Source organism: Bos indicus x Bos taurus, chromosome 22, assembly GCF_003369695.1.
Source record: "Bos indicus x Bos taurus breed Angus x Brahman F1 hybrid chromosome 22, Bos_hybrid_MaternalHap_v2.0, whole genome shotgun sequence".
NCBI lineage: Eukaryota > Metazoa > Chordata > Mammalia > Artiodactyla > Bovidae > Bos > Bos indicus x Bos taurus.
In genome coordinates this window covers 17399836-17421776 of record NC_040097.1, presented here as the reverse complement: position 1 = coordinate 17421776, position 21941 = coordinate 17399836, and the positions used below count along the sequence as shown (strand labels likewise).

Genomic DNA, 21941 nt, shown 5'->3' with positions numbered 1-21941 from the left:
AAGCAGGGCCACTATTTACTTCTAAAATGATTCTTGGTATTGCTGAAGTTGATGATTAACCACGCTTACTTCTAAAAAAGGAATCTAAGAGATAACTTCAGTTTCAGGTAGGCTTTCATTCTTTATCCAAATGGAAAGGAAAATAAAAAGGAAAATATTTCTCCCAATAGCTCCGCTTTAATGCCAAAAGATACAAATGACTTTTTTTTTTTTTTGCTATCGAGCAAGAATACCTACTGTTTAATACACTGTTATTTCTAAACAAAAGAAAAAAATTTTTTCTAATAATTAATTAATTATTAATTGTCAAGTAAAGTCAAGTAAATTGATCTTCAAGGACAATAAAAGAGCAATTTATGTAAGCCTGTACTTCTGTTTTATTTCCATGTGTAAGTATATTTTGAGTAAATTATCTAAACACAAAGCTTTAACAAATATTTCTAGGCAGAAACATATTTCAGAATAAAAAGTAGTAACTAATACTTCCTCCCTATAGCTAAGAGTCAGCCACTAATTGAGATAACAAAGGCTTTTTCCTTAAAAAACATCCATCGTACATTCTCTAGTTACTGAAGATCAGACTAGAATAACTATACAGCCAAATGCACTCTTACATTTTGTTACAAAAGAGAATTAAATTTCTAGGTAAAGCATAATTAAAACAAACAAAAACATTTTCAAAAGCAATACAGCTGAATCAGTTTGGAAAAAAATAATCATTAGCAACTTACTTTGTCAACAGGACTTGGTAATGGAGCATGGATGACACTGAAAAGTAAAATTTAGAATTTTTATCTAACTTTCTGACAACAGAGGAAAAGAGTATGACAGTATGAGCATATTTTAAACCCCGAAGTTGTTACACTTTCTTTCATTTAATTAAAAGAATGCATTATTTGTTATCCTTCATAAACATACATTATTGTTGGAAAATAAGGTAATAAATACACAAACCTTTTACACAGTAATATATTTCTAAACACAAATTCAAAATCCAAAATACATTAAATGCCCTTGCTGGATCTACTATTAATGAGGTCTATGGTGAATTCCTTGGTTATAGGAACTAAACAGAAAAGAAGCACTCCTTAAACTATCCATTTAAAATTTTGTAACATGTAAATTAAGTTCTTTTAAAATTAAGTAGTCCTACACAGAAAGTCTTAAAAAGCAAAGCTCTACAGTAAAGAAGGTTAGAATCTGGAAATATGTTCTAGTGGAGTACAACTTTAGCAATCAAAACATAAGTACTATTCTTCTCTACCCAGCTACCTCACACACTTACAAGTTTGTATGTAGTCATGAGGCTAAACTCAGTATATCACTTTGAAATTAAACATTAAACACACTATCACTTGGTACTAACACCCTTTTTGGCCTTGTAGAGTATAAAAGAGGCAGTGTTGTGGAGAAGTTAAACATGGGGCTCAAAAGCCATACTGACTGGGTTCAAATTTTGGCTCTACTTAGCCAGGTGTACAATCTTGAGCAAGTTATCTAACCATTATAGGTGTCAGCTTCCTCATCCATAAAATGGAGATTATCATAAAATTAACCACATAGGATTACTGTTGAGTATTTTAATGTGCTGCTGCTGCTGCTGCTAAGTCGCTTCAGTCGTGTCCGACTGTGCGACCCCATAGATGGCAGCCCATCAGGCTCCCCCGTTTAATGTGCTTATATAAATAAAAAGTTAAAACAGTACTTGTTATAACAGTACCTTATAATAAGACATAGTAGCACTTGATCAGTACCACCACTCCCTTGAGAACAGAGCAGCTATGGAAGCCAGGGTTCCTGCTTAAAATGCCCTGTAAGATACTGTAATGTGAGTGTGTGTGTGTGTGTATAGAGGTGGGGATGAGGGGGTGGGGGGGATGGGAGCAGATGGAGCACAAATCAAGGCTGCCACTCATGCCCCCTACCAGTTGTTCCTCACTCCATATGCAAGAGGCCAATCGAGTCACAGTCAGCTTGATGGTTGATTAGGTAAAGTTTTTAGATTCAGCTGGTTCATCGGGTAAGTTCCTGATGAACTGATCTTGCAGGACTTAAAAATAGGAATGGAAATTCTGATTTCACTGTAGTAACTACAAACCCCTAAGAAAAATTTCAATTCAATTAGTCACAAGGACACTAAGATGCTGAATAAAATGGAATATTAAGTACTATCACCCACCTCCCTTCTGAGCCCCCATAGTATGCTATACAGACTCCCACCAAGACCATATTAATCCCCTGCTCTGCTTCTCTGATTTTACATGTGTTCTCAGACACTCTGAACAATTCACCCCTGCACCTCTAGAAACCATATGTGGTGCCTACTGAAGGTTTAAAAAGGTATATACTATTTTAGTTTTTCTTCTCTGCCCCATAAAAATGGAACAGATGTTTTAAATATTAGTTTCTTTTTCTTGATTTTATACAAATAATAAATATTGACTATAGAAAACATGTAAAGTAAAGCATGAGGAAATAAATAAAAATTACCTAATGTCAAAGCAAAAATAACACCCAGTTGTGGACGTGACAGATGATAGAAGCAAGGTCCAATGTTGTAAAGAGCAATTTGAATGGGAACCTGGAATGTTAGGTCTATGAAACAAGGCAAACTGGAAGTGGTCAAGCAGGAGATGGCAAGAGTGAATGCTGACATTCTAGGAATCGGTGAACTAAAATGGACTGGAATGGGTGAATTTAACTCAGATGACCATTATATCTACTACTGTGGGCAAGAAGCCCTTAGAAGAAATGGAGTAGCCATCATAGTCAACAAGAGAGTCCAAAATGCAGTACTTGGATGCAATCTCAAAAACGACAGAATGATCTCTGTTCGTTTCCTAGGCAAACCATTCAATATCACGGTAATCCAAGTCTATGCCCCGACCAGGAATGCTGAAGAAGCTGAAGTTGAACGGTTCTATGAAGACCTACAAGACCTTTTAGAACTAACACCCAAAAAAGATGTCCTTTTCATTATAGGGGACTGGAACGCAAAAGTAGGAAGTCAAGAAACCCCTGGAGTAACAGCAAATTTGGCCTTGGACTACAGAATGAAGCAGGGCAAAGGCTAATAGAGTTCTGCCAAGAGAACACACTGCTCATAGCAAACACCCTCTTGCAACAACACAAGAGAAGACTCTACACATGGACATCACCAGATGGCCAACACCGAAATCAGACTGATTATATTCTTTGCAGCCAAAGATGGAGAAACTATACAGTCAGCAAAAACAAGACCAGGAGCGGACTGTGGCTCAGATCATGAACTCCATATTGCCAAATTCAGATTTATATTGAAGAAAATAGGGAAAACCACTAGAGCATTCAGGTATGACCTAAATCAAATCCTTTACGATTATACAGTGGAAGTGAGAAATAGATTTTAAGGGTGTAGATCCGATAGACAGAGTGCTTGATGAACTATGGACAGAGGTTCGTGACATTGTACAGGAGACAGGGATCAAGACCATCCCCAAGAAAAAGAAATGCAAAAAAGCAAAACGGCTGTCTGAGGAGGCCTTACAAATAGCTGTGAAAAGAAGAAAGTGAAAAGCAAGGAAAAAGGAAAGATATACCCATTTGAATGCGGAGTTCCAAAGAATTACAAGGAGAGATAAGAAAGCCTTCCTCAGTGATCAGTGCAAAGAAGTTGAGGATGGGAATGGGAAACAGAATGGGAAAGACTAGAGATCTCTTCAGGAAAATAAGAGATACCAAGGGAACATTTCATGCAAAGATGGGCTCGATAAAGGACAGAAATGGTATGGACCTAACAGAAGCATTAGATATTAAGAAGAGGTGGCAAGAATACAAAGAAGAACTATACAAAAAAGACCTTCATGACCCAGATAATCATGACGGTGTGATCACTCACCTAGAGCCAGACATCGTGGAATGGGAAGTCAAGTCGGCCTTAGGAAACATCACTACGAACAAAGCTAATGGAGGTGATGGAATTCCAGCTGAGCTATTTCAAATCCTAAAAGATGATGCTGTGAAAGTGCTGCACTCAATATGCCAGCAAATTTGGAAAACTCAGCAGTGGCCACAGGACTAGAACAGATCAGTTTTCATTCCAATCTCAAAGAAAGGCAAGGAATGCTCAAACTACCTCACAATTGCACTCATCTCACACGCTAGTAAATTAATGCTCAAAATTCTCCAAGTCAGGCTTCAGCAATACATGGACCGTGAACTTCCAGATGTTCCAGCTGACTTTAGAAAAGGCAGAGGAACCAGAGATCAAATTGCCAACATCTGCTGGATCACTGAAAAAGCAACAGAGTTCCAGAAAAACATCTTTGGCTTTATTGACTATGCCAAAGCCTTTGACTCTGTTGATCACAACAAACTATGGAAATTCTTCAAGAGATGGGAATACCAGACCACCTGACCTGCCTCTTGAGAAACCTGCATGCAGGTCAGGAAGCAACAGTTAGAATTGGACATGGAACAACAGACTGGTTCGAAATAGGAAAAGGAGTACATCAAGGCTGTATATTGTCACCCTGCTTATTTAACTTATACACAGAGTACATCATGAGAAATGGTGGGCTGGATGAAGCACAAGCTAGAATCAAGATTGCCAGAAGAAATATCAATAACCTCAGATATGCAGATGACACCACCCTTATGGCAGAAAGTGAAGAAGAACTAAAGAGCCTCTTGATGAAAGTGAAAGAAAAGAGTGAAAAAGTTGGCTTAAAACTCAACATTCAGAAAACTAAGATCATGGTAGCCAGTCCCATCACTTCATGGCAAATAGATGGGGAAACAGTGGAAACAGTGGCTGACTTTATTTTTGGGGGCTCCAAAATCACTGCAGGTGGTGACTGCAGCCATGAAATTAAAAGACACTTATGACCAACCTAGATAATAGTTATGACCCACCTAGACAGCATATTAAAAAGCAGAGACATTACTTTGCCAACAAAGATCCATCTAGTCAAGGCTATGATTTTTCCAGTAGTCATATATGGATGTGAGATTTGGACTATAAAGAAAGCTGAGCACCGAAGAATTGATGCTTTTGAACTGTGGTGTTGGAGAAGACTCTTGAGAGTTCCTTGGACTGCAAGGAGATCCAACCAGTCCATCCTAAAGGAGATCAGTCCTGAGTGTTGTATGGAACGACTGATGTTGAAGCTGAAACTCTAATACTTTGGCCACCTGATGTAAAGAGCTGGCTCATTGGAAAAGACCCTGATGTTGGGAAAGATTAAGGGCAGGAGGAGAAGGGGAAGACAGAGGATGAGATGGTTGGATGGTTGCTGCTAAGTCGCTTCAGTCATGTCTGACCCTGTGCGACCCCATAGACGGCAGCCCACCAGGCTCCCCTGTCCCTGGGATTCTCCAGGCAAGAACACTGGAGTGGGTTGCCATTTCCTTCTCCAGTGCATGAAAGTGAAAAGTGACAATGAAGTCGCTCAGTCATGTCTGACTCAGCAACCTCATGGACTGAAGCCTACCAGGCTCCTCCGTCCATGGGATATTTCAGGCAAGAGTGCTGGAGTGGGGTGCCGTTGCCTTCTCCTTCACCTTCTCCTCACCGACTGAATTGACATGAGTTTGGGTAGACTCCAGGAGTTGATGATGGACAGGGAGGCCTGGCGTGCTGCAATTCATGGGGTCGCAAGGAGTCAGACATGACTGAGTGACTGAACTGAACTGAACCCAATGCCAGCACCCAGATATAGCTGTTTTGGATACGTATCCTTTTCTCTGTAGATATGCACATACAAGGAAATGAACTTAATAAAGTCTAAATAGATGCATATGGTATTAATGGAAGTTTTTTTTTTTTAATACAGTTTTCTTAGTGACCCAATAAGAATATTTTCTGTTCTCATGAAAATCTCTTTAATCAACAGAAGTCTAAAAATCTAGCAAAACATTCCACAAGATATATTTTGTACTTGACAAAAACTATTGTGGACTTAGGTGTATTTTGTTTGAATTATGCAAAGAGTTGATATGCAACAAGGAATTGTAGAAAAGAAAAACTATTATTTAGTGTCAAGGTGGTGGTATTATAGGCAATTTCTCTCATTTTTATTATTGGAAAACTATTTGTAAAATATAATACAATCAAAGAAGAAAAAAGAATCAGCTTTTTGAAAATAGTATACCCACTGAAAAACCTGAAAAAAAATTATATGATATCTATATAATGTATCTTAAACTCCAAACAATCTGGCATACTTAAAAGCATCTTGATTGCTAAAAAAATACTAGATTACAGTAACAGAAACACTATTCATCGTGTGCTCATTCTGAACCAGGTATTACACCAAATGCTTTAAGTGTACAATCTTGCTTAATCCTCCTTAGAAAATTTCTGTTCAATAGGTACCATTATTAACTTCCTTTTTCAAATGAGAAAAGGGAGGCCTGATCAAGTCACAGAATAGGTGGAGTTGGGCTCTGAACCAGACTGTTTATTTTTAAACACCATTCTGACCTTCCTGCAACTCTAGAGAATTAATTGTCTGTTCAAAAATTCATCTTCTTCAGAAAGTCAGCTAGATTATGTACAATGAAACTGGCAGTAAAATTTTAAATGATGCTAACATTTAACCACATAAGAAAAACCAAACAAAGAGAAAGCAACAGGAACAAAGATGAAAAGCACTGGGGAAACAAGAGGGACAGGAACACAATTTACCAGTACAGACTTTGAAAAAATTCACATGCCCTACTGGATGGAACCTGAGAACAGAGATGACCCTTGAAGAAGCTGCTCAAAGCTTCTGAATCCATGACAGAAAAATCTCGTTAAATACAAACATCAAAGTCTTTAAGAAGCCATTCATTATTAGTCAATTAACAGTTACTCTTATTTTTAAAACCTTAACTCTTGACTAAGTCATATTAAAAACTAAGTCACATTAATGTTCCCAAAGTTAATTATATTTTAATAATTAAACTATAATTTAGAATAGGAAGCAGATTAATGTTTTAAATTTAAAATGTTTTAAAATTTGTTTTCTTCAGATATCCTAAAAGGTTAAAAACAAAAAAAATGGTAGTCTCTAACTGAAGCATAATACACTAGAGTCCTAATGAAAGCACCATCACAGTAACAAGAGGACTTCTCTTTGTCTCCTTTCTCCTTCTCTCTCTCCTACTCAGCACCTACTGTACCTTCTCATCACTGTTGCTCTCAACCTCCCACCCTTAGATATTCCTTTCTGCTTTTATAGGACAGAAAATACTTTGTTGGGGATAGAAATAAGCCTGTAGCATATTCAAGGTTTCCCTCTCAAAATTAAAAAATCCTCAAGTCTAAAGACTATTTTAAGTCCCTCTAACACTTAATAATAATCGTGAAAAGTACAAGATCAAAATGTATATATGTTTATCTTTTAACATCTGTATTTTATGAGCAAAATTCCCCTCTCAAGTTGTCTTCCTCTAAGTGACCTTTCCACTGCTTCAATTAAAAAAAGGAAAAAAAAAAAAAAAAACAAAAAACTACAGAATTGGAAAATCCCTCCAAAAACTCCCACCAATATAGACTACTGTGTCAACATCCTCAAAGTCCTGTAAGATTATGATACTGGCATTAACTTCACAGGCAACCATAGTTTAAGAAGTCATATGACACGCAGATTAAAAGGAATACAATTATCATTCATTAATAACTGGCATACTCCAAATAATCTAAAGAACTAATTTTTCATTAAAATATACATTGCAAAGTTAATTCTGGAAACAAAATAACTGTGCTTTCTTATATATTGTTTACTAGAATTATAACTAATGTGAAACTGAATTATATTAAACAGAAGTATATTATATTCCAAAAGCACTACATCAATTTTCTAACATTATTAGAATAATTCTGAAGTATTAACTGTATAATATCATCTGGAATATTATTAACCAATGTAATTAATACAGAAACTTCATAGCATTAAATTATACTCACTCTGAGCGGAGCCGGGCTTCCATACCATCGGGTAGAAAAAGTTTTATTGTGGAAACAATACACCCATGGGTAACTGGTTAAAACAAACAAATAACACGGATAAAATAATTGGTTAAACATAAATCTCTGTACCTCTCATATTAAACACATATTTTATTCTTAAATATAATAACTTCTGGGAAATAAAATAATTTTGTTGGTTTAACAGCAATATTCATTCCCTTGGAGAAACTCATTCGTATCCATATTGAATCACAACAAAAAAGGCAGAATCACATACAATTGTCTTGAAAGTGTCCTAACCTCCAATGCTATAGCAATAATCAATAAAGTCATCTGAGTATATGGAAATATATAAATGAGTGTGGGGGGGTTGTACCTTCTCCCCTATATGCCAGTATAAAAACCTAAGTACAACTATTCCCCTAGTTTAAATTTTAGCCAGTCTTTACCCCTAAATCTCCTGTGCCCAACCTATAACTCCTATCCATATCTCACAAAACTCTAAAAATCTGTATAATAACAGCTTGGACTTCTACAACTCTCTGCTATTTAGTATCAGAGCTGTTAGTGAGAACTCCAGTCTGAAGTTACCAGCTCAGTATTTAAAATTATGGTTTTATTTTCTTGGTGGTTCTTCTTCCACCTCCAAACATCTTTATGTAACATTATACCAGTCACTCAGTGGACAGTTGCTTTGCTTCTTCCTTCCTCCTTCTGAAGATTTCAAGAGATAAAACCTCTTAAAAGCAGTACTTGTACAGAATATCTCTTTATTTTACAGAAAAAATTATTTCCATAGTTTAAAAGTTGATTTAAAAAAAATTCTCTATTCAGATACTATGTTCTTCAGGGTTCGAAGAGTTTTTGTATTTAGTTTAATAAACTCTAATTAAATGCTAATAGAAGCATTAAAAAAAAAAAGCTAATGGAGGGAGGGACTTCCTTAGTAGTCCAGTGGCTTAGACTCTGCGTTCTTAATGTAGGGCAGCTTGGATTTGATCCCTGGTCAGGTAACTAGATCCCACACGCTGCAACTAAGATCCCACACAGCCAAATAAATATTTAAAAATATTTTAAAAAAACAAACAAAAGCTAATGGAGGGTGATGAAGATACACTACATCATGATTAGATTTGACCAACTGATGCAAAGAAATGACTTCTTAGAAAAGACCCTAATGCTGGGAAGGTTGAAGGCAGGAGAAGGGGACGACAGAGGATGAGATGGTTGGATGGCATCACCGACTCTATGGATATGAGTTTGAGCAAGCTCTGGGAGTTGGTGATGGACAGGGAGGCCTGATGTGCTGCAGTCCGTGGAGTCGCAAAAAGTCAGACATGACTGTGTGACTGAATGCAACTGAATTGATTAGAGGAGTGGTGGACATGTGATTGTATATATTTGTCAAACTCAGTGAACTATACGTGTAAAATTGGTATTGTAAGTAAATTACATCTCAGGAAAACCGACTTTAGAGAGCTAACACATTATGAGGGCAACCTGTTAAGTGATCAGGTTCATGAATTGTGAAGATAGCATTATTAACACTAAGTAATATGACTATGCTATTATCTGGAAATGCACACACAGTAAGCTTCAGAAATTTAGCATGGTTTATTCAGTACTAATTTTAATAACTAATTTATTATATGTAAAGTGCTAGCTAGCACAGATTCGAGAATCATCTATGGTATGGAGCATCCTTCTAAACTCTCTGCCTAACATATAGCAATTACCGCTGCAAACTACTGACCTTCATTTCAGGCCCACCCTCTAGTTTTGCTATTGGTACCATGTGCGTATGTGTTAATCACTTATTCGTGTCCAGCCCTTTGTGACCCCATGGACTGTAGCCCACCAGCCTCCTCTGTCCATGGAATTCTCCAGGCAAGAATACTGGAGTGGATTGCTATTTCCTTCTCCTGGGGATCTTCCTGACCCAGGGATTGAACCCAGGTCTCTAGGATTGCACTGAGTGACTTCACTTTCTTTGTTCACAGTGTTGGACTTCCCTGGTGGCTCAGACGGTAAAGCATCTGTCTACAATGTGAGAGACCTGGCTTTGATCCTTGGGTTGGGAAGATTCCCTGGAGAAGGAAATGGCAACCCACTCCAGTACTCTTGCCTTGAAAATCCCATGGACGGAGGAACTTGGTACAGGCTACTATCCATGGGGTCACAAAGAGTTGGGCACGACTTCATTTTCACTTTCTTTTTTTCCTCCAGCATTGCAGGCAGATTCTTTACCATCTGAGCTATAGGGAAGTCCCTTCTATTGATACCATAGGTAAGCTTTACAAAACCAAGCTACCTGCATCTCCAAATTTCTTACTTTTCATAACACCATGACTTTTATACAAGCTGTCCTCTGTCTATGATGTCCTTTATCCCTTTGCCTGCATAACCAAAGGGTATTTATCATCCAGGATCAGACTTTTTATTTCCTTCACTCAGTCCACTTCAGTTCAGTTCAGTTCAGTCACTCAGTCGTGTTCGACTCTTTGTGACCCCATAAACCACAGCACACCAGGCCTTCCTGTCCATCACCAACTCCCGGAGTCCACCCAAACCCATTTCCATTGAGTCGGTGATGCCATCCAAGCATCTCATCCTCTGTCATCCCCTTCTCCTCCTGCCCTCAATCTTTCCCAGCATCAGGGTCTTTTCAAATGAGTCAGCTCTTCGCATCAGGTGGCCAAAGTATTTGAGTTAGCGATCCCCAGAGCCTCCTATTTCTGCTTATAAAACTAAATACACTGCATTGTGAATATCTACTATTTACACAATCCTCTTTGGGGGCAGCAATAAATATTGCTTCTCACTTTTTAAATCTGGTAATTAGCAGAATTATCTGGTATAAAGACAGTATTTAATAAATGCTCAATGAATATTTCCAAAAAACGTATCTCATTCATACTGGGTTGGCCAAAAAGTTCATCCTGGTTTTCTGTAATATGATATAGAAAAACCCAAATGAATTTTTTTGCCAACTCAATATTTTATAGCTTTCAATACTCAGGAGTAAAGGTATCATTACTTCAATACTCAGGTATCTCTTTCAATACTCAGTGAAGAAGATGAGCAGTGTTCATCTCCACTTGCAAAAAGCACCTAACTGCCTCCTTTTCTTGGCAGAAGACAGGGAGTGAATGAATTTATCCCAGCTTGTTGACTCCCCCAGAGATTTATTATAAACAGCCTACAACAGAGGAGCACCAAACAAGAAGACCCAGAAATACTGACAATTTACCAATGTATTTAAATTGACAATAAATGTGTTTTTTGTTTTTAAAGGTGCAGAGAGTTACGAAGGACTTCTTTTGCCCAAACACATTCTAATGAAGCCCAGCAACTGAAACAATGTACAAATTTGTACGGTGAACCAAGGGCTAATACTATCTGGGCAGTACAAGGGTGGTGCATTATTGAAAGCGGTTAAAGATCATGTCTGACAAAGCTGACAGTTTAGTCTAGCCAATCCTGTTTTTGGAAAGGTTCTTATGTCAACTAGGTAAACGAATGTATAGAAATGTTAGTTATCTTTTCAATCTGAAAAAGGCAAGTACTTAAAGCAACCAGACAAGAATGTTTTGTTCCAATACTTATATTACTGAGTGTATATACCACAGCCTTGTTAATTAAATGAAACTATGAGCCATGCCGGGCAGGGCCACCCAAGATGGGACGGGTCATGGTGGAGAGGTCTGATAAAACATGGTCCACTAGCGAAAGGAATGGTAAACCACTTCAGTATTCTTGTCTTGAGAACCCCCTGAACAATATGAAAAGGCAAAAAGACAGGACACTGAAAGATGAACTCCCCAGGTCGGTAAGTGCCCAATATTCTACTGGAGATCAGTGGAGAAATAACTCAAGAAAGAATGAAGAGATGGAGCCAAAGCAAAAGCAACACCCAGGTGTGGATGTGACTGGTGATGGAAGAAAAGTCCAAGGCTGTAAAGAGCAATACTGCACAGGAACCTGGAATGTTAGGTTCATGAAACAAGGCAAATTGGAAGTGGTCAAACAGGAGATGGCAAGAGTGAATGTCGACATTCTAGGAATCAGCGAACTAAAATGGACTGGAATGGGTGAATTTAACTCAGATGACCGTTATATCTACTACTGTGGGCAAGAAGCCCTTAGAAGAAATGGAGTAGCCATCATAGTCAACAAAAGAGTCCAAAATGCAGTACTTGGATGCAATCTCAAAAACGACAGAATGATCTCTGTTCGTTTCCTAGGCAAACCATTCAATATCACGGTAATCCAAGTCTATGCCCCGACCAGGAATGCTGAAGAAGCTGAAGTTGAACGGTTCTATGAAGACCTACAAGACCTTCTAGAACTAACACCCAAAAAAGATGTCCTTTTCATTATAGGGGACTGGAACGCAAAAGTAGGAAGTCAAGAAACCCCTGGAGTAACAGCAAATTTGGCCTTGGACTACAGAATGAAGCAGGGCAAAGGCTAATAGAGTTCTGCCAAGAGAACACACTGCTCGTAGCAAACACCCTCTTGCAACAACACAAGAGAAGACTCTACACATGGACATCACCAGATGGCCAACACCGAAATCAGACTGATTATATTCTTTGCAGCCAAAGATGGAGAAACTCTATACAGTCAGCAAAAACAAGACCAGGAGCGGACTGTGGCTCAGATCATGAACTCCATATTGCCAAATTCAGATTTATATTGAAGAAAATAGGGAAAACCACTAGAGCATTCAGGTATGACCTAAATCAAATCCTTTACGATTATACAGTGGAAGTGAGAAATAGATTTTAAGGGTGTAGATCCGATAGACAGAGTGCTTGATGAACTATGGACAGAGGTTTGTGACACTGTACAGGAGACAGGGATCAAGACCATCCCCAAGAAAAAGAAATGCAAAAAAGCAAAACGGCTGTCTGAGGAGGCCTTACAAATAGCTGTGAAAAGAAGAAAGTGAAAAGCAAGGAAAAAGGAAAGATATACCCATTTGAATGCAGAGTTCCAAAGAATTACAAGGAGAGATAAGAAAGCCTTCCTCAGTGATCAGTGCAAAGAAGTTGAGGATGGGAATGGGAAACAGAATGGGAAAGACTTAGAGATCTCTTCAAGAAAATTAGAGATACCAAGGGAACATTTCATGCAAAGAAGACGTGGCAAGAATACACAGAACTATACAAAAAAGATCTTAATGACCCAGATAATCACAATGGTGTGATTGATTACTCACCCAAAGCCAGACATCCTGGAATGCAAAGTCAAGCAAGCCTTAGGAAGCATCACCACGAACAAAACTAGCGGAGGTGATGGAATTCCAGTTGAGCTATTTCAAATCCTAAAAGATGATGCTGTGAAAGTGCTTCACTCAATATGCCAGCAGTTTTCATTCCAATCCCAAAGAAAGGCAATGCCAAAGAATGCTCAAACTGCTGCACAATTGCGCTCATCTCACACACTAGCAAAGTAATGCTCGAAATTCTCCAGGCCAGGTTTCAACAGTATGTGAACTGTGAACTTCCAGATGTTCAAGCTGGTTTTAGAAAAGGCAGAGGAACCAGAGATCAAATTGCCAACATCTGCTGGATCATGGAAAAAGCAAGAGAGTTCCAGAAAAACATCTACTTTTGCTTTATTGACTATGCCAAAGTCTTTGACTCTGTAGATCACAACAAACTGTGGAAAATTCTTCAAGAGATGGGAATACCAGACCACATGACCTGCCTCTTGAGAAATCTGTATGCAGGTCAAGAAGCAACAGTTACAACTGGTCATGGAACAACAGACTGGTCCCAAATCAGAAAAGGAGTATGTCAAGGGTGTATAGTGTCCCCTTGTTTATTTAACTTATATGCAGAGTACATCATGAGAACTGCCAGGCTGGATGAAGCACAAACTAGAATCAAGATTGCGGGGAGAAATATCCATAACCTCAGATATGCAGATGACACCATTATTATGGCAGAAAGTGAAGAAGAACTAAAGAGCCTCTTGATGAAAGTGAAAGAGCAGAGTAAAAAAGTTGGCTTAAAACTCAACATTCAGCTTTTCGGCCGGAACCGCCATCTTCCAGTGATTCGCCAAGATGACCAACACAAAGGGAAAGAGGCGGGGCACCCGCTACATGTTCTCCAGGCCTTTCAGAAAACATGGAGTTGTTCCTTTGGCCACATACATGCGAATCTACAGGAAGTGTGATATTGTAGATATCAAGGGAATGGGTACTGTTCAAAAAGGAATGCCCCACAAATGTTACCATGGCAAAACTGGAAGAGTCTACAATGTCACCCAGCATGCTGTTGGCATCATTGTAAACAAACAAGTTAAGGGCAAGATTCTTGCCAAGAGAATTAATGTGCATATCGAGCATATTAAGCACTCTAAGAGCTGAGATAGCTTCTTGAAACGTGTGAAGGAAAATGATCAGAAAAAGAAGGAAGCCAAAGAGAAAGGGACTTGGGTTCAGCTGAAGTGCCAGCCTGCTCCACCCAGAGAAGCACACTTTGAGAGGACCAATGGAAAGGAACCCGAACTGTTGGAGCCCATTCCCTATGAATTCATGGCCTGATGGGTGTAAAAATAAAGACGTGGACTGTGCAAAAAAAAAAACAACTCAACATTCAGAAAACTAAGACCAAGATAGCATCTGGTCCCATCACTTCATGGCAAACAGATGGGGAAACAATGGAAACAGTGAGAGACTTTATTTTAGGGGGCTCCAAAATCACTGTGGATGGTGACTGCAGCCATGAAAATAAAAGACGCTTGCTCCTTGGAAGAAAATCTATGACCAACCTAGACAGCATACTAAAAAGCAGAGACATTACTTTGCCAACAAGATCCGTCTAGTCAAAGTTTTGGTTTTTTTAATTAGTCACGTATGGATGTGAGAGTTGGACAATAAAGAAAGCTGAGCACCGAAGAATTGATGCTTTTGAACTGTAGTGTTGGAGAAGACTCTTGAGAGTCCCTTGGACAGCAAGGAGATCAAACCAGTCCATCCTAAAGAAAATCAGTCCTGAATATTCATTGGAAGGACTGATGCTGAAGCTGAAACTCCAATACTTTGGCCACCTGATGCGAAGAACTGACTCATTTGAAAAGACCCTGTTGCTGGGAATGATTGTAAGCAGGAGGAGAAGGGGATGACAGGATGAGATGGTTGGATGGGATCACCGACTCACTGATCATGAGTCTGAGTAAGCTCTGGGAGTTGGTGATGGACAGGGAAGCCTGGTGTACTGCAGTTCATGGGTCGCTGAGTCAGACACGACTGAGCGACTAAACTGAACTGATAGCATCATTTCCTAAAATAGAGTGCTAGCAGGTATACAAAAAAGGATTTGGGGGTCAGAAAAGTTTGGAAAATACTTGGTTAAGAGACACTGAAAGAGTTTTTATCTTTTTAAACCACAGTCTTTCTCAGAGCTTAGTAGATTTTGTGTCCATATGAAGAAACTACTTTGGAAAATGCTGCTGTAAAGCCTTCTATGAAGCACTTTAAAACAAATTGTCCTCTCAAAATTCATCCAGAAACATTATTACTGTCATATTGCCATGAATCAAAGACAAAATTAATGATAAGACACAATTTTAGAGATTTTTGGGCAGGGTAATGTGGCTGCAGGAAGACTGCCATGCTAAATGTACACATGTATTGTAAGCTAAAGGCAAACTTTCAGAAATGCTAAAACCTGCAAAGCAGATGTGGTGAGGAAAACAAGGTGCATGCAAGAGAAAAATCCACAATTGCCTGCTGTAATTACAATATTTTATTACAAATTAGAATTAAGACTATACAACCTACCATTACATGAGTTCTTTCTCTTTTATACAGATTATTTTGCTTTTGAGTTATTATATTTACTTTATGATATACAATCAGCTCTTTCTATTACCTCTTCACACATACACTACTTAAAGGACCAACGTTGACTTTGATAAGTTTAAAGACTCTTTATAATACTTGATTGGGAGACTGAAACTCCTGGGGTATACTGGAGTCTGGTTCTATCTCCTTTTCTGCATTGAGTAGGAAGGTCAATACTATACTCCACTGGAGTGGTTTGAAGGATCACTTGAAATGATCAGCAGTAATAGGAAGTAAAAGCTCAAAAAACATTAAAAAACAAACAAACAAACAAATGAGCAGTGTTAACATTTCCAGGTTGGGAAATTATTCATCTAATTGCCATGTGACTGCAACCTAAGATGAAAGTTACCAAATGCTCATTCTGGTACTTTTTGCTACATAAAGCTTCTGATTCCCAGACTTTTTTTTTTAAAGGTTAAAAAAGAGATAGAGCTAGACAAGTACTTATCAGATTAAAAAATATATTTTTTTTAATTTTAAAAACTGAAGTATAGTTGAGTTAAAATGTTGTCTTAATTTCTGGTGTATAGCAAAGTGATTTAGCTATACAATTATATACATATTCTTTTTCATATTCTTTTCCATTATAGTTTATTATAGGGTATCAAATATAGTACTGCAATATAATATGACCTTGTTGTCTATTTCATACACAGTAATTTGTATCTGCTAATCCCAAACTCCTAATTTATCCCTGCAACATCCCTTTTCCCTTTTGGTAACCAAAGTTTTTCTGTGAGTCTGTTTCTGTTTCATAAATTCATTTGTGTCATATTTTATTTTTTTAATATAAATTTATTTAATTGGAGGCTTTATTACTTTACAATATTGTAGTGGTGTGTCATAGTTTAGATTCCACATACAAGTGGTACCATGTGATATTTGTCTTTCTCTAACTTCGCCTCATATGATAATCTCTAGTCCATCCATGTTACTGAAAATGGCAGGATTTAATTCCTTTTCATGACTGAGTAGTATTCCACTGTGTATATATACCACATCTTTATTCATCTGCAAATGGTCATTTAAGACAGCTTCCAAGCCTTGGCTATTGTAAATAGTGTTGCTATGAACACTGGTATGCATATATATTTTCAAATTATAACTTTTATCCAGATATAAATTGGAGTGGGATTGCTACATCCATATGACAACTGATTTTTTTAAGGAACTGTCATACTGTTTTCCATACTAGCTGCACAGATTTATATTCCCGTCAACAGTGTAGCAAAGTTCCCTTTTCTCCATACCCTCTCTAGCACTGGTTATTTATAAACTTTATAATGATGACCATTCTGACCACTGTAAGAGTTGTTTGCTTTTTTATAATTGATTTGTATGAACTGTTTGTATATCTTGGAAATTAAGCCCTTGTCCGTAGAATCACTTGTAAATATTTTCTCCCAGTAATAGGCTGCCCTTCCTTTTGTTTATGGTTTTCTTTGCTGTGCAAAAACTTGTAAGTTTGATAAGATTTCACCTGTTTATTTTGCTTTTATTTTTGCTTTTGCTATTGCCTTGGGAGACTGACCTAAAAAAAACTGGTACAATTTATGTCAGAGAATGTTTTGTCCATTTTCTTTTCTAGGAGTTTTATGGTGACATCTTGTATTTAAGCCTTCGTCATTTGGAGTTTATTTTTATGTATGGTGGAGGATGTGTTCTAACTTCATTGATTTACATGTGGCTGTCCAGCTTTCCAACAACCTTTGCAGAAGAGACTGTCTTAAAATAAACTTTTTTTTTGAATTGATATTCTATCACCCTCTCTTCATCTATCAGCTTGAGTTCAGTGATTAAAAAAAAAAAGAGAAGAAAATTCTCTTTTACTATTTATTTATCTCAGGTATAATTTCTATAGTAAAGATAGCACAAATGCTTTCTTCTTTCTCTTTATCTACCTGTTTTCAGAATGAGAAATAAGTTCCAGAGGTGACCAAATCTTTTTCTTTTTTAATATTGTAAGTTTATGGATTTAAATATATTGGATCTATTTCAATTTACTGCTTTATTTATTGTTTGATGCTCAAATTGACTAATCTTTGATCAGTCAGAATTCCATGTTAATTCTTGAGTTTTTCTAACACAACCTTAGCAATCTTAGATAGTTCCATTGCTTTCTGATGTGACAAAAATCTTATAAATCCAATTTATACATTTCCTGCCTGTACTGCTGATCCTGTTCTTGATGCCAACTGCCTTGTTGTTCACACTGTTCGCTGAACCCAGGGTTCAGCCTCTTAGCTCTAGAAGAGGCTGGAAGAAGGCACGAGGAGCCATAGGAACTGCAGACACATTTCTTCTCTCCCGGCTGGCATCGTGGCCTTAACACAGCCTTTCTCCTGGCTGATGCAGTAGCCATAGCAGCAGCCATAACATAATCATAATGTAGCCATAATGTAGCCATAACGTAACCTCATATAACATAACTGTGATATCACTCCAATGAAGCCCCAGTGCAGGGGGAGCCAGCGTTTTCATGGTGAAGCTAACACAGGCATACCACACAAAGTAGCCCGTGACCAAGTGGGTACCTCACGATGCACATGTGCACTGCTATAAGTGATCTCAGCTGTTACACAGCCATGCAGTCACTGTTTACAGAACACGGGGTGAGAGGGAGTGAGAGCGTGGGGTGAGACAGCCTGACTGGCACCATCGTGTTAATTTCCCACACTGCCCTGGACTGAGAGTCAGCTATCTCTCCCAGGAATCCTGTTCAACCTATTTATTTGCTGGGAGGAATCCTTCTTATAGGCATGTGGATTAATTTGCTACTTTATTTCTATAGCATACTTGGGAGTGATATTGCTTGTTTATTTTTTGACTTGGTTTGTTCTTTGGCTTTATCTGTTCACTCAATACTCAATGAAAACCTGCTGGCTACAAATGAGTACACTGGGAATGATGGGAAAAACCAAGAGGACTATGACCAACTTCCTTGCCCTTGAGCAGATTTCAATTTATAATAGTTTGTAGAGAAAACTAGAAGTATCTAACAACAAAGGGGAAAAAATTCATAAATGCTACAAGGCACTGATGGAATCTGAAATGGACAAGGGCAGAAGAAGGATTTATGAAGAGGGTAAAGAAAAAATAGAATTTCAAAAGCTGGAAACAAAAGGAAAGGCAGAATGGCATGAGCAAAGAAAAAGAAAACAAGAAGGATGTGAGAATTGAACAACTAAGACGGGCACCTGGAGAAGAAATATATTTCAAGAATCTTTAGGGTCCAGTCCCATGCTAAGCACACTATATATGCTAACTATTTATGATAAACCAGATAAATAGTTATTTTTATGTTCCATTTTACAGCTGAAGCAACTTAAATCAAAGAAGCTAAGGTAACCTGCTTGAGACCTCATCTATGGCAAATGGCAGCGCTAGGATTCAAACAAATTTTTTCTTCCTCTTACCTCTAAGTAACACTGTTTAACATATATTAAGGGAAGTAATGGAAAAAATCAAAAGGTTGAATTGAGTCCACATTTTTGAGGGCCTCAAGTGTACAGTTAAGCATTTCAGATTTTCTTCTACAGCATGACACAGCCACTTAAGACTTCTAAAAGCAGGATAATGACACCAATAAAGCTGTAACAGAAGAATATTCTGGAGGCAGTGGGTTGGGAGAATATGGTGGCCAGAAGTGGACAGCTACTGTAACACTCTAGGTTGGCATCTAGAAAAACAAGTAGAAGCAGGGAAAGGAGTCAAATGTCTAGATGACAAGTGCTGAAGGTAAAGAAGAGATGGGATTCAGAATAGATACCAATATTCGGTTTACAAAATGAATGAGCAAAAAGTGAAACTGGGAAGTTATTATAATGCTCTGGTTTGAAGGCAGAAATTAAGCTTTGTATGGAGCAATTATAAGGTGAAAGAAGGACATTTAAGAGGAAACAACCAAGCAAGAAGCTGGAAATACATGGACAGAGCCAGTACATATAGCTTCACAGCAGACATACATGAGTAGGGAGTCTCAGGACTTGAGGATAAAGGAAAGCAGATAAAATAGTTGCCAGAAACTTAATGGAGCAGAGTTCTTAAACCTAGCTGCCCAAAAGAACAACCCAAAGCTTTTTAGAATAGGTATGTTGAGGCCCCACACCTAACAAGTCTCCTTCTTAGGGCTGAAGGGTGGGATCCACATGTCTATAGCTTTACCAAGCTCTGCAGGTAATTCTGGTGCATACACTGGGTTGAGAAGACATTTTTTAAATGAACAAAAGAAGACTGCCATGACATCAGAAAGATTCAGTCAATCTGGCACATTCTTTGTTGACTCACCTTTGTGTTTTCCCTAGAAGCTGTAAAGTGGAAGTGTGTAAAGCTTACGGTGAAAGTTTCCAAGAGCTAGAAACAAGCAAGACAGCACAGCCCCAAATCAAGGAGTAGTCTAGAAGCTGGTGAGTATGCCTCTGAAATGCCACTGGTGGGTTGCAAAGGACAGATGGGTAAAGAAGCCTGAGTAGAAGCTACTGAGAAAGAGAAGCAAACTAGATGGCCAAAAAAAAAAAAAAAAAAGGATGGTACAAATAATTGGCAAGGGTTTCAGTGATAATTAAAGCACCTGATTCTGAGTTAAGCACTTCATGTTCACTCTTTCAGTGTTCATTCACAGTGACTGCTGTGCCACAATGTGAACACTGAGTATCATACCACAAGCCTTCAGATGGTTAACAGTATCACGAATCCCACTTTATAAGATGAGGAAATTAAAGCTTAGACAGGTTAAGAAGTAACTGAGTCATAACAGAATAAAAAGGGCAGCGAGTAACAAGAAGGTTGCCAATACCCCATTGTCATATAAGCCTCCAGATTAGGAGGAAGGCTAATAAAATCTCAGCTGAGATAAGGTGGTAGAGGGAACTCTTGTAAAATGGCAGATAAAGATTTATGACACATTTTAAAAATTTACTCAACCAATATGTGCCAGTTTAAGCAGGCAAGATTCTGCAATAAAGACAGCCATACTGCTTGTTCTTGTACAGCTTACAGGTCAGTGAAGGAAGCAAACATTTGGAGGGGATGAGCACACTGTGCAACAGGGACATGGAAGGGCACCTTGTCCAGCCTACAGAGGTTTATGGGGGAAGGAAAAAGTCATGTGCAAGGTTTGAAGGCCAGAAAAGACAAGATATACTGTGGGGAGTAAAAGTAATTCAGCGCAACTGCAGCAGAAAACAAAGGAAGATACCACTGACTTTACTCATAACAGACCCTTTGCTCACAGGGCCTTAACACAGGAACAGAAGTGGGTCAAATGGCACCTGGACTGAAGGGCTAACTGGAGTTAGTAATATATGTGAATTTTATAGGACTAAACGGTCCCAAGATCTGCAACAGAGGGTTACTATAATGTACGACCGAGAACTCATACCATCTGGGCAGTGTGTGGCCTTATGAACAGAGAAGTGGCCAGCAGGCAAGTTGTTAAGGCTCCCATTCCAGGAGGATCTGATAGGTTAGCTTTTTCTCTTTCTCCCTTCTCTCCCTCTCTCCCTGCCCACCCCTTCAATCTATTACAAAGTCATCCTATTTGTTGGCAATAACATCTTATATCTATAGGGCAGAGTATTACTAAAGTGCTGACCAAGGGATCTTCTCCCTGAAGCCACACTACGCAGAAAGTGAAACATCAAAATCAGCTTATTTTGGAGAGACTGGAATAGAAGAGACACTAACATGAACTAATACATTTAGTCACACCACACTCATAGCATTTTTAACAAAAATACTGATTTATGTACACACACAAATATAAAAACATATATATATATGGCACATACCTTTTAAAAATTTCCTTTTACACATATATTGTTTTATACAAATGCACAATATGTCACGTTCTGTAGGGGTCTACTGCAGTTTTGCCAGCCTTGCCCTTTTTAACTGGTTCTTGGCTCCTTTACTCCCTCTCTCCAATCATACTCCAGAAAGATTCACACTAATGATTAGTATATATATGCATTCTTCTATGTTTTCCTCCCACGTTCATATAAGCATATAAAACACATATGTATACAGGCACATGTATAGGGACTGATGAGACTTTTTAAAAATAATGAAATTATGAAAAGTAATCCTTTCCTCACTTAATAATACATCTCACAGAAATCCCTGCAATTCATACAATCCTAA

The 21941-nt window shown here is 38.2% G+C and overlaps 1 protein-coding gene and 1 pseudogene across 25 annotated transcripts in view; one reads left to right on the top strand and one right to left on the bottom strand.

The window, feature by feature from the left end:
• Positions 1 to 21941, bottom strand: part of SLMAP (sarcolemma associated protein) — a 151238-nt gene that overhangs the window by 58664 nt on the left and 70633 nt on the right. For all 25 annotated transcript variants that reach the window (XM_027523540.1, XM_027523518.1, XM_027523516.1 and 22 more), the window contains 2 exons: positions 7934 to 8006; positions 732 to 768 (listed from right to left, as the gene is read on the bottom strand). In XM_027523540.1, coding sequence (XP_027379341.1) covers positions 732 to 768; positions 7934 to 8006 — 110 coding nt within the window. The remainder of the gene's footprint in view (positions 1 to 731; positions 769 to 7933; positions 8007 to 21941) is intronic.
• LOC113880888 lies at positions 13965 to 14528 on the top strand (annotated as a pseudogene).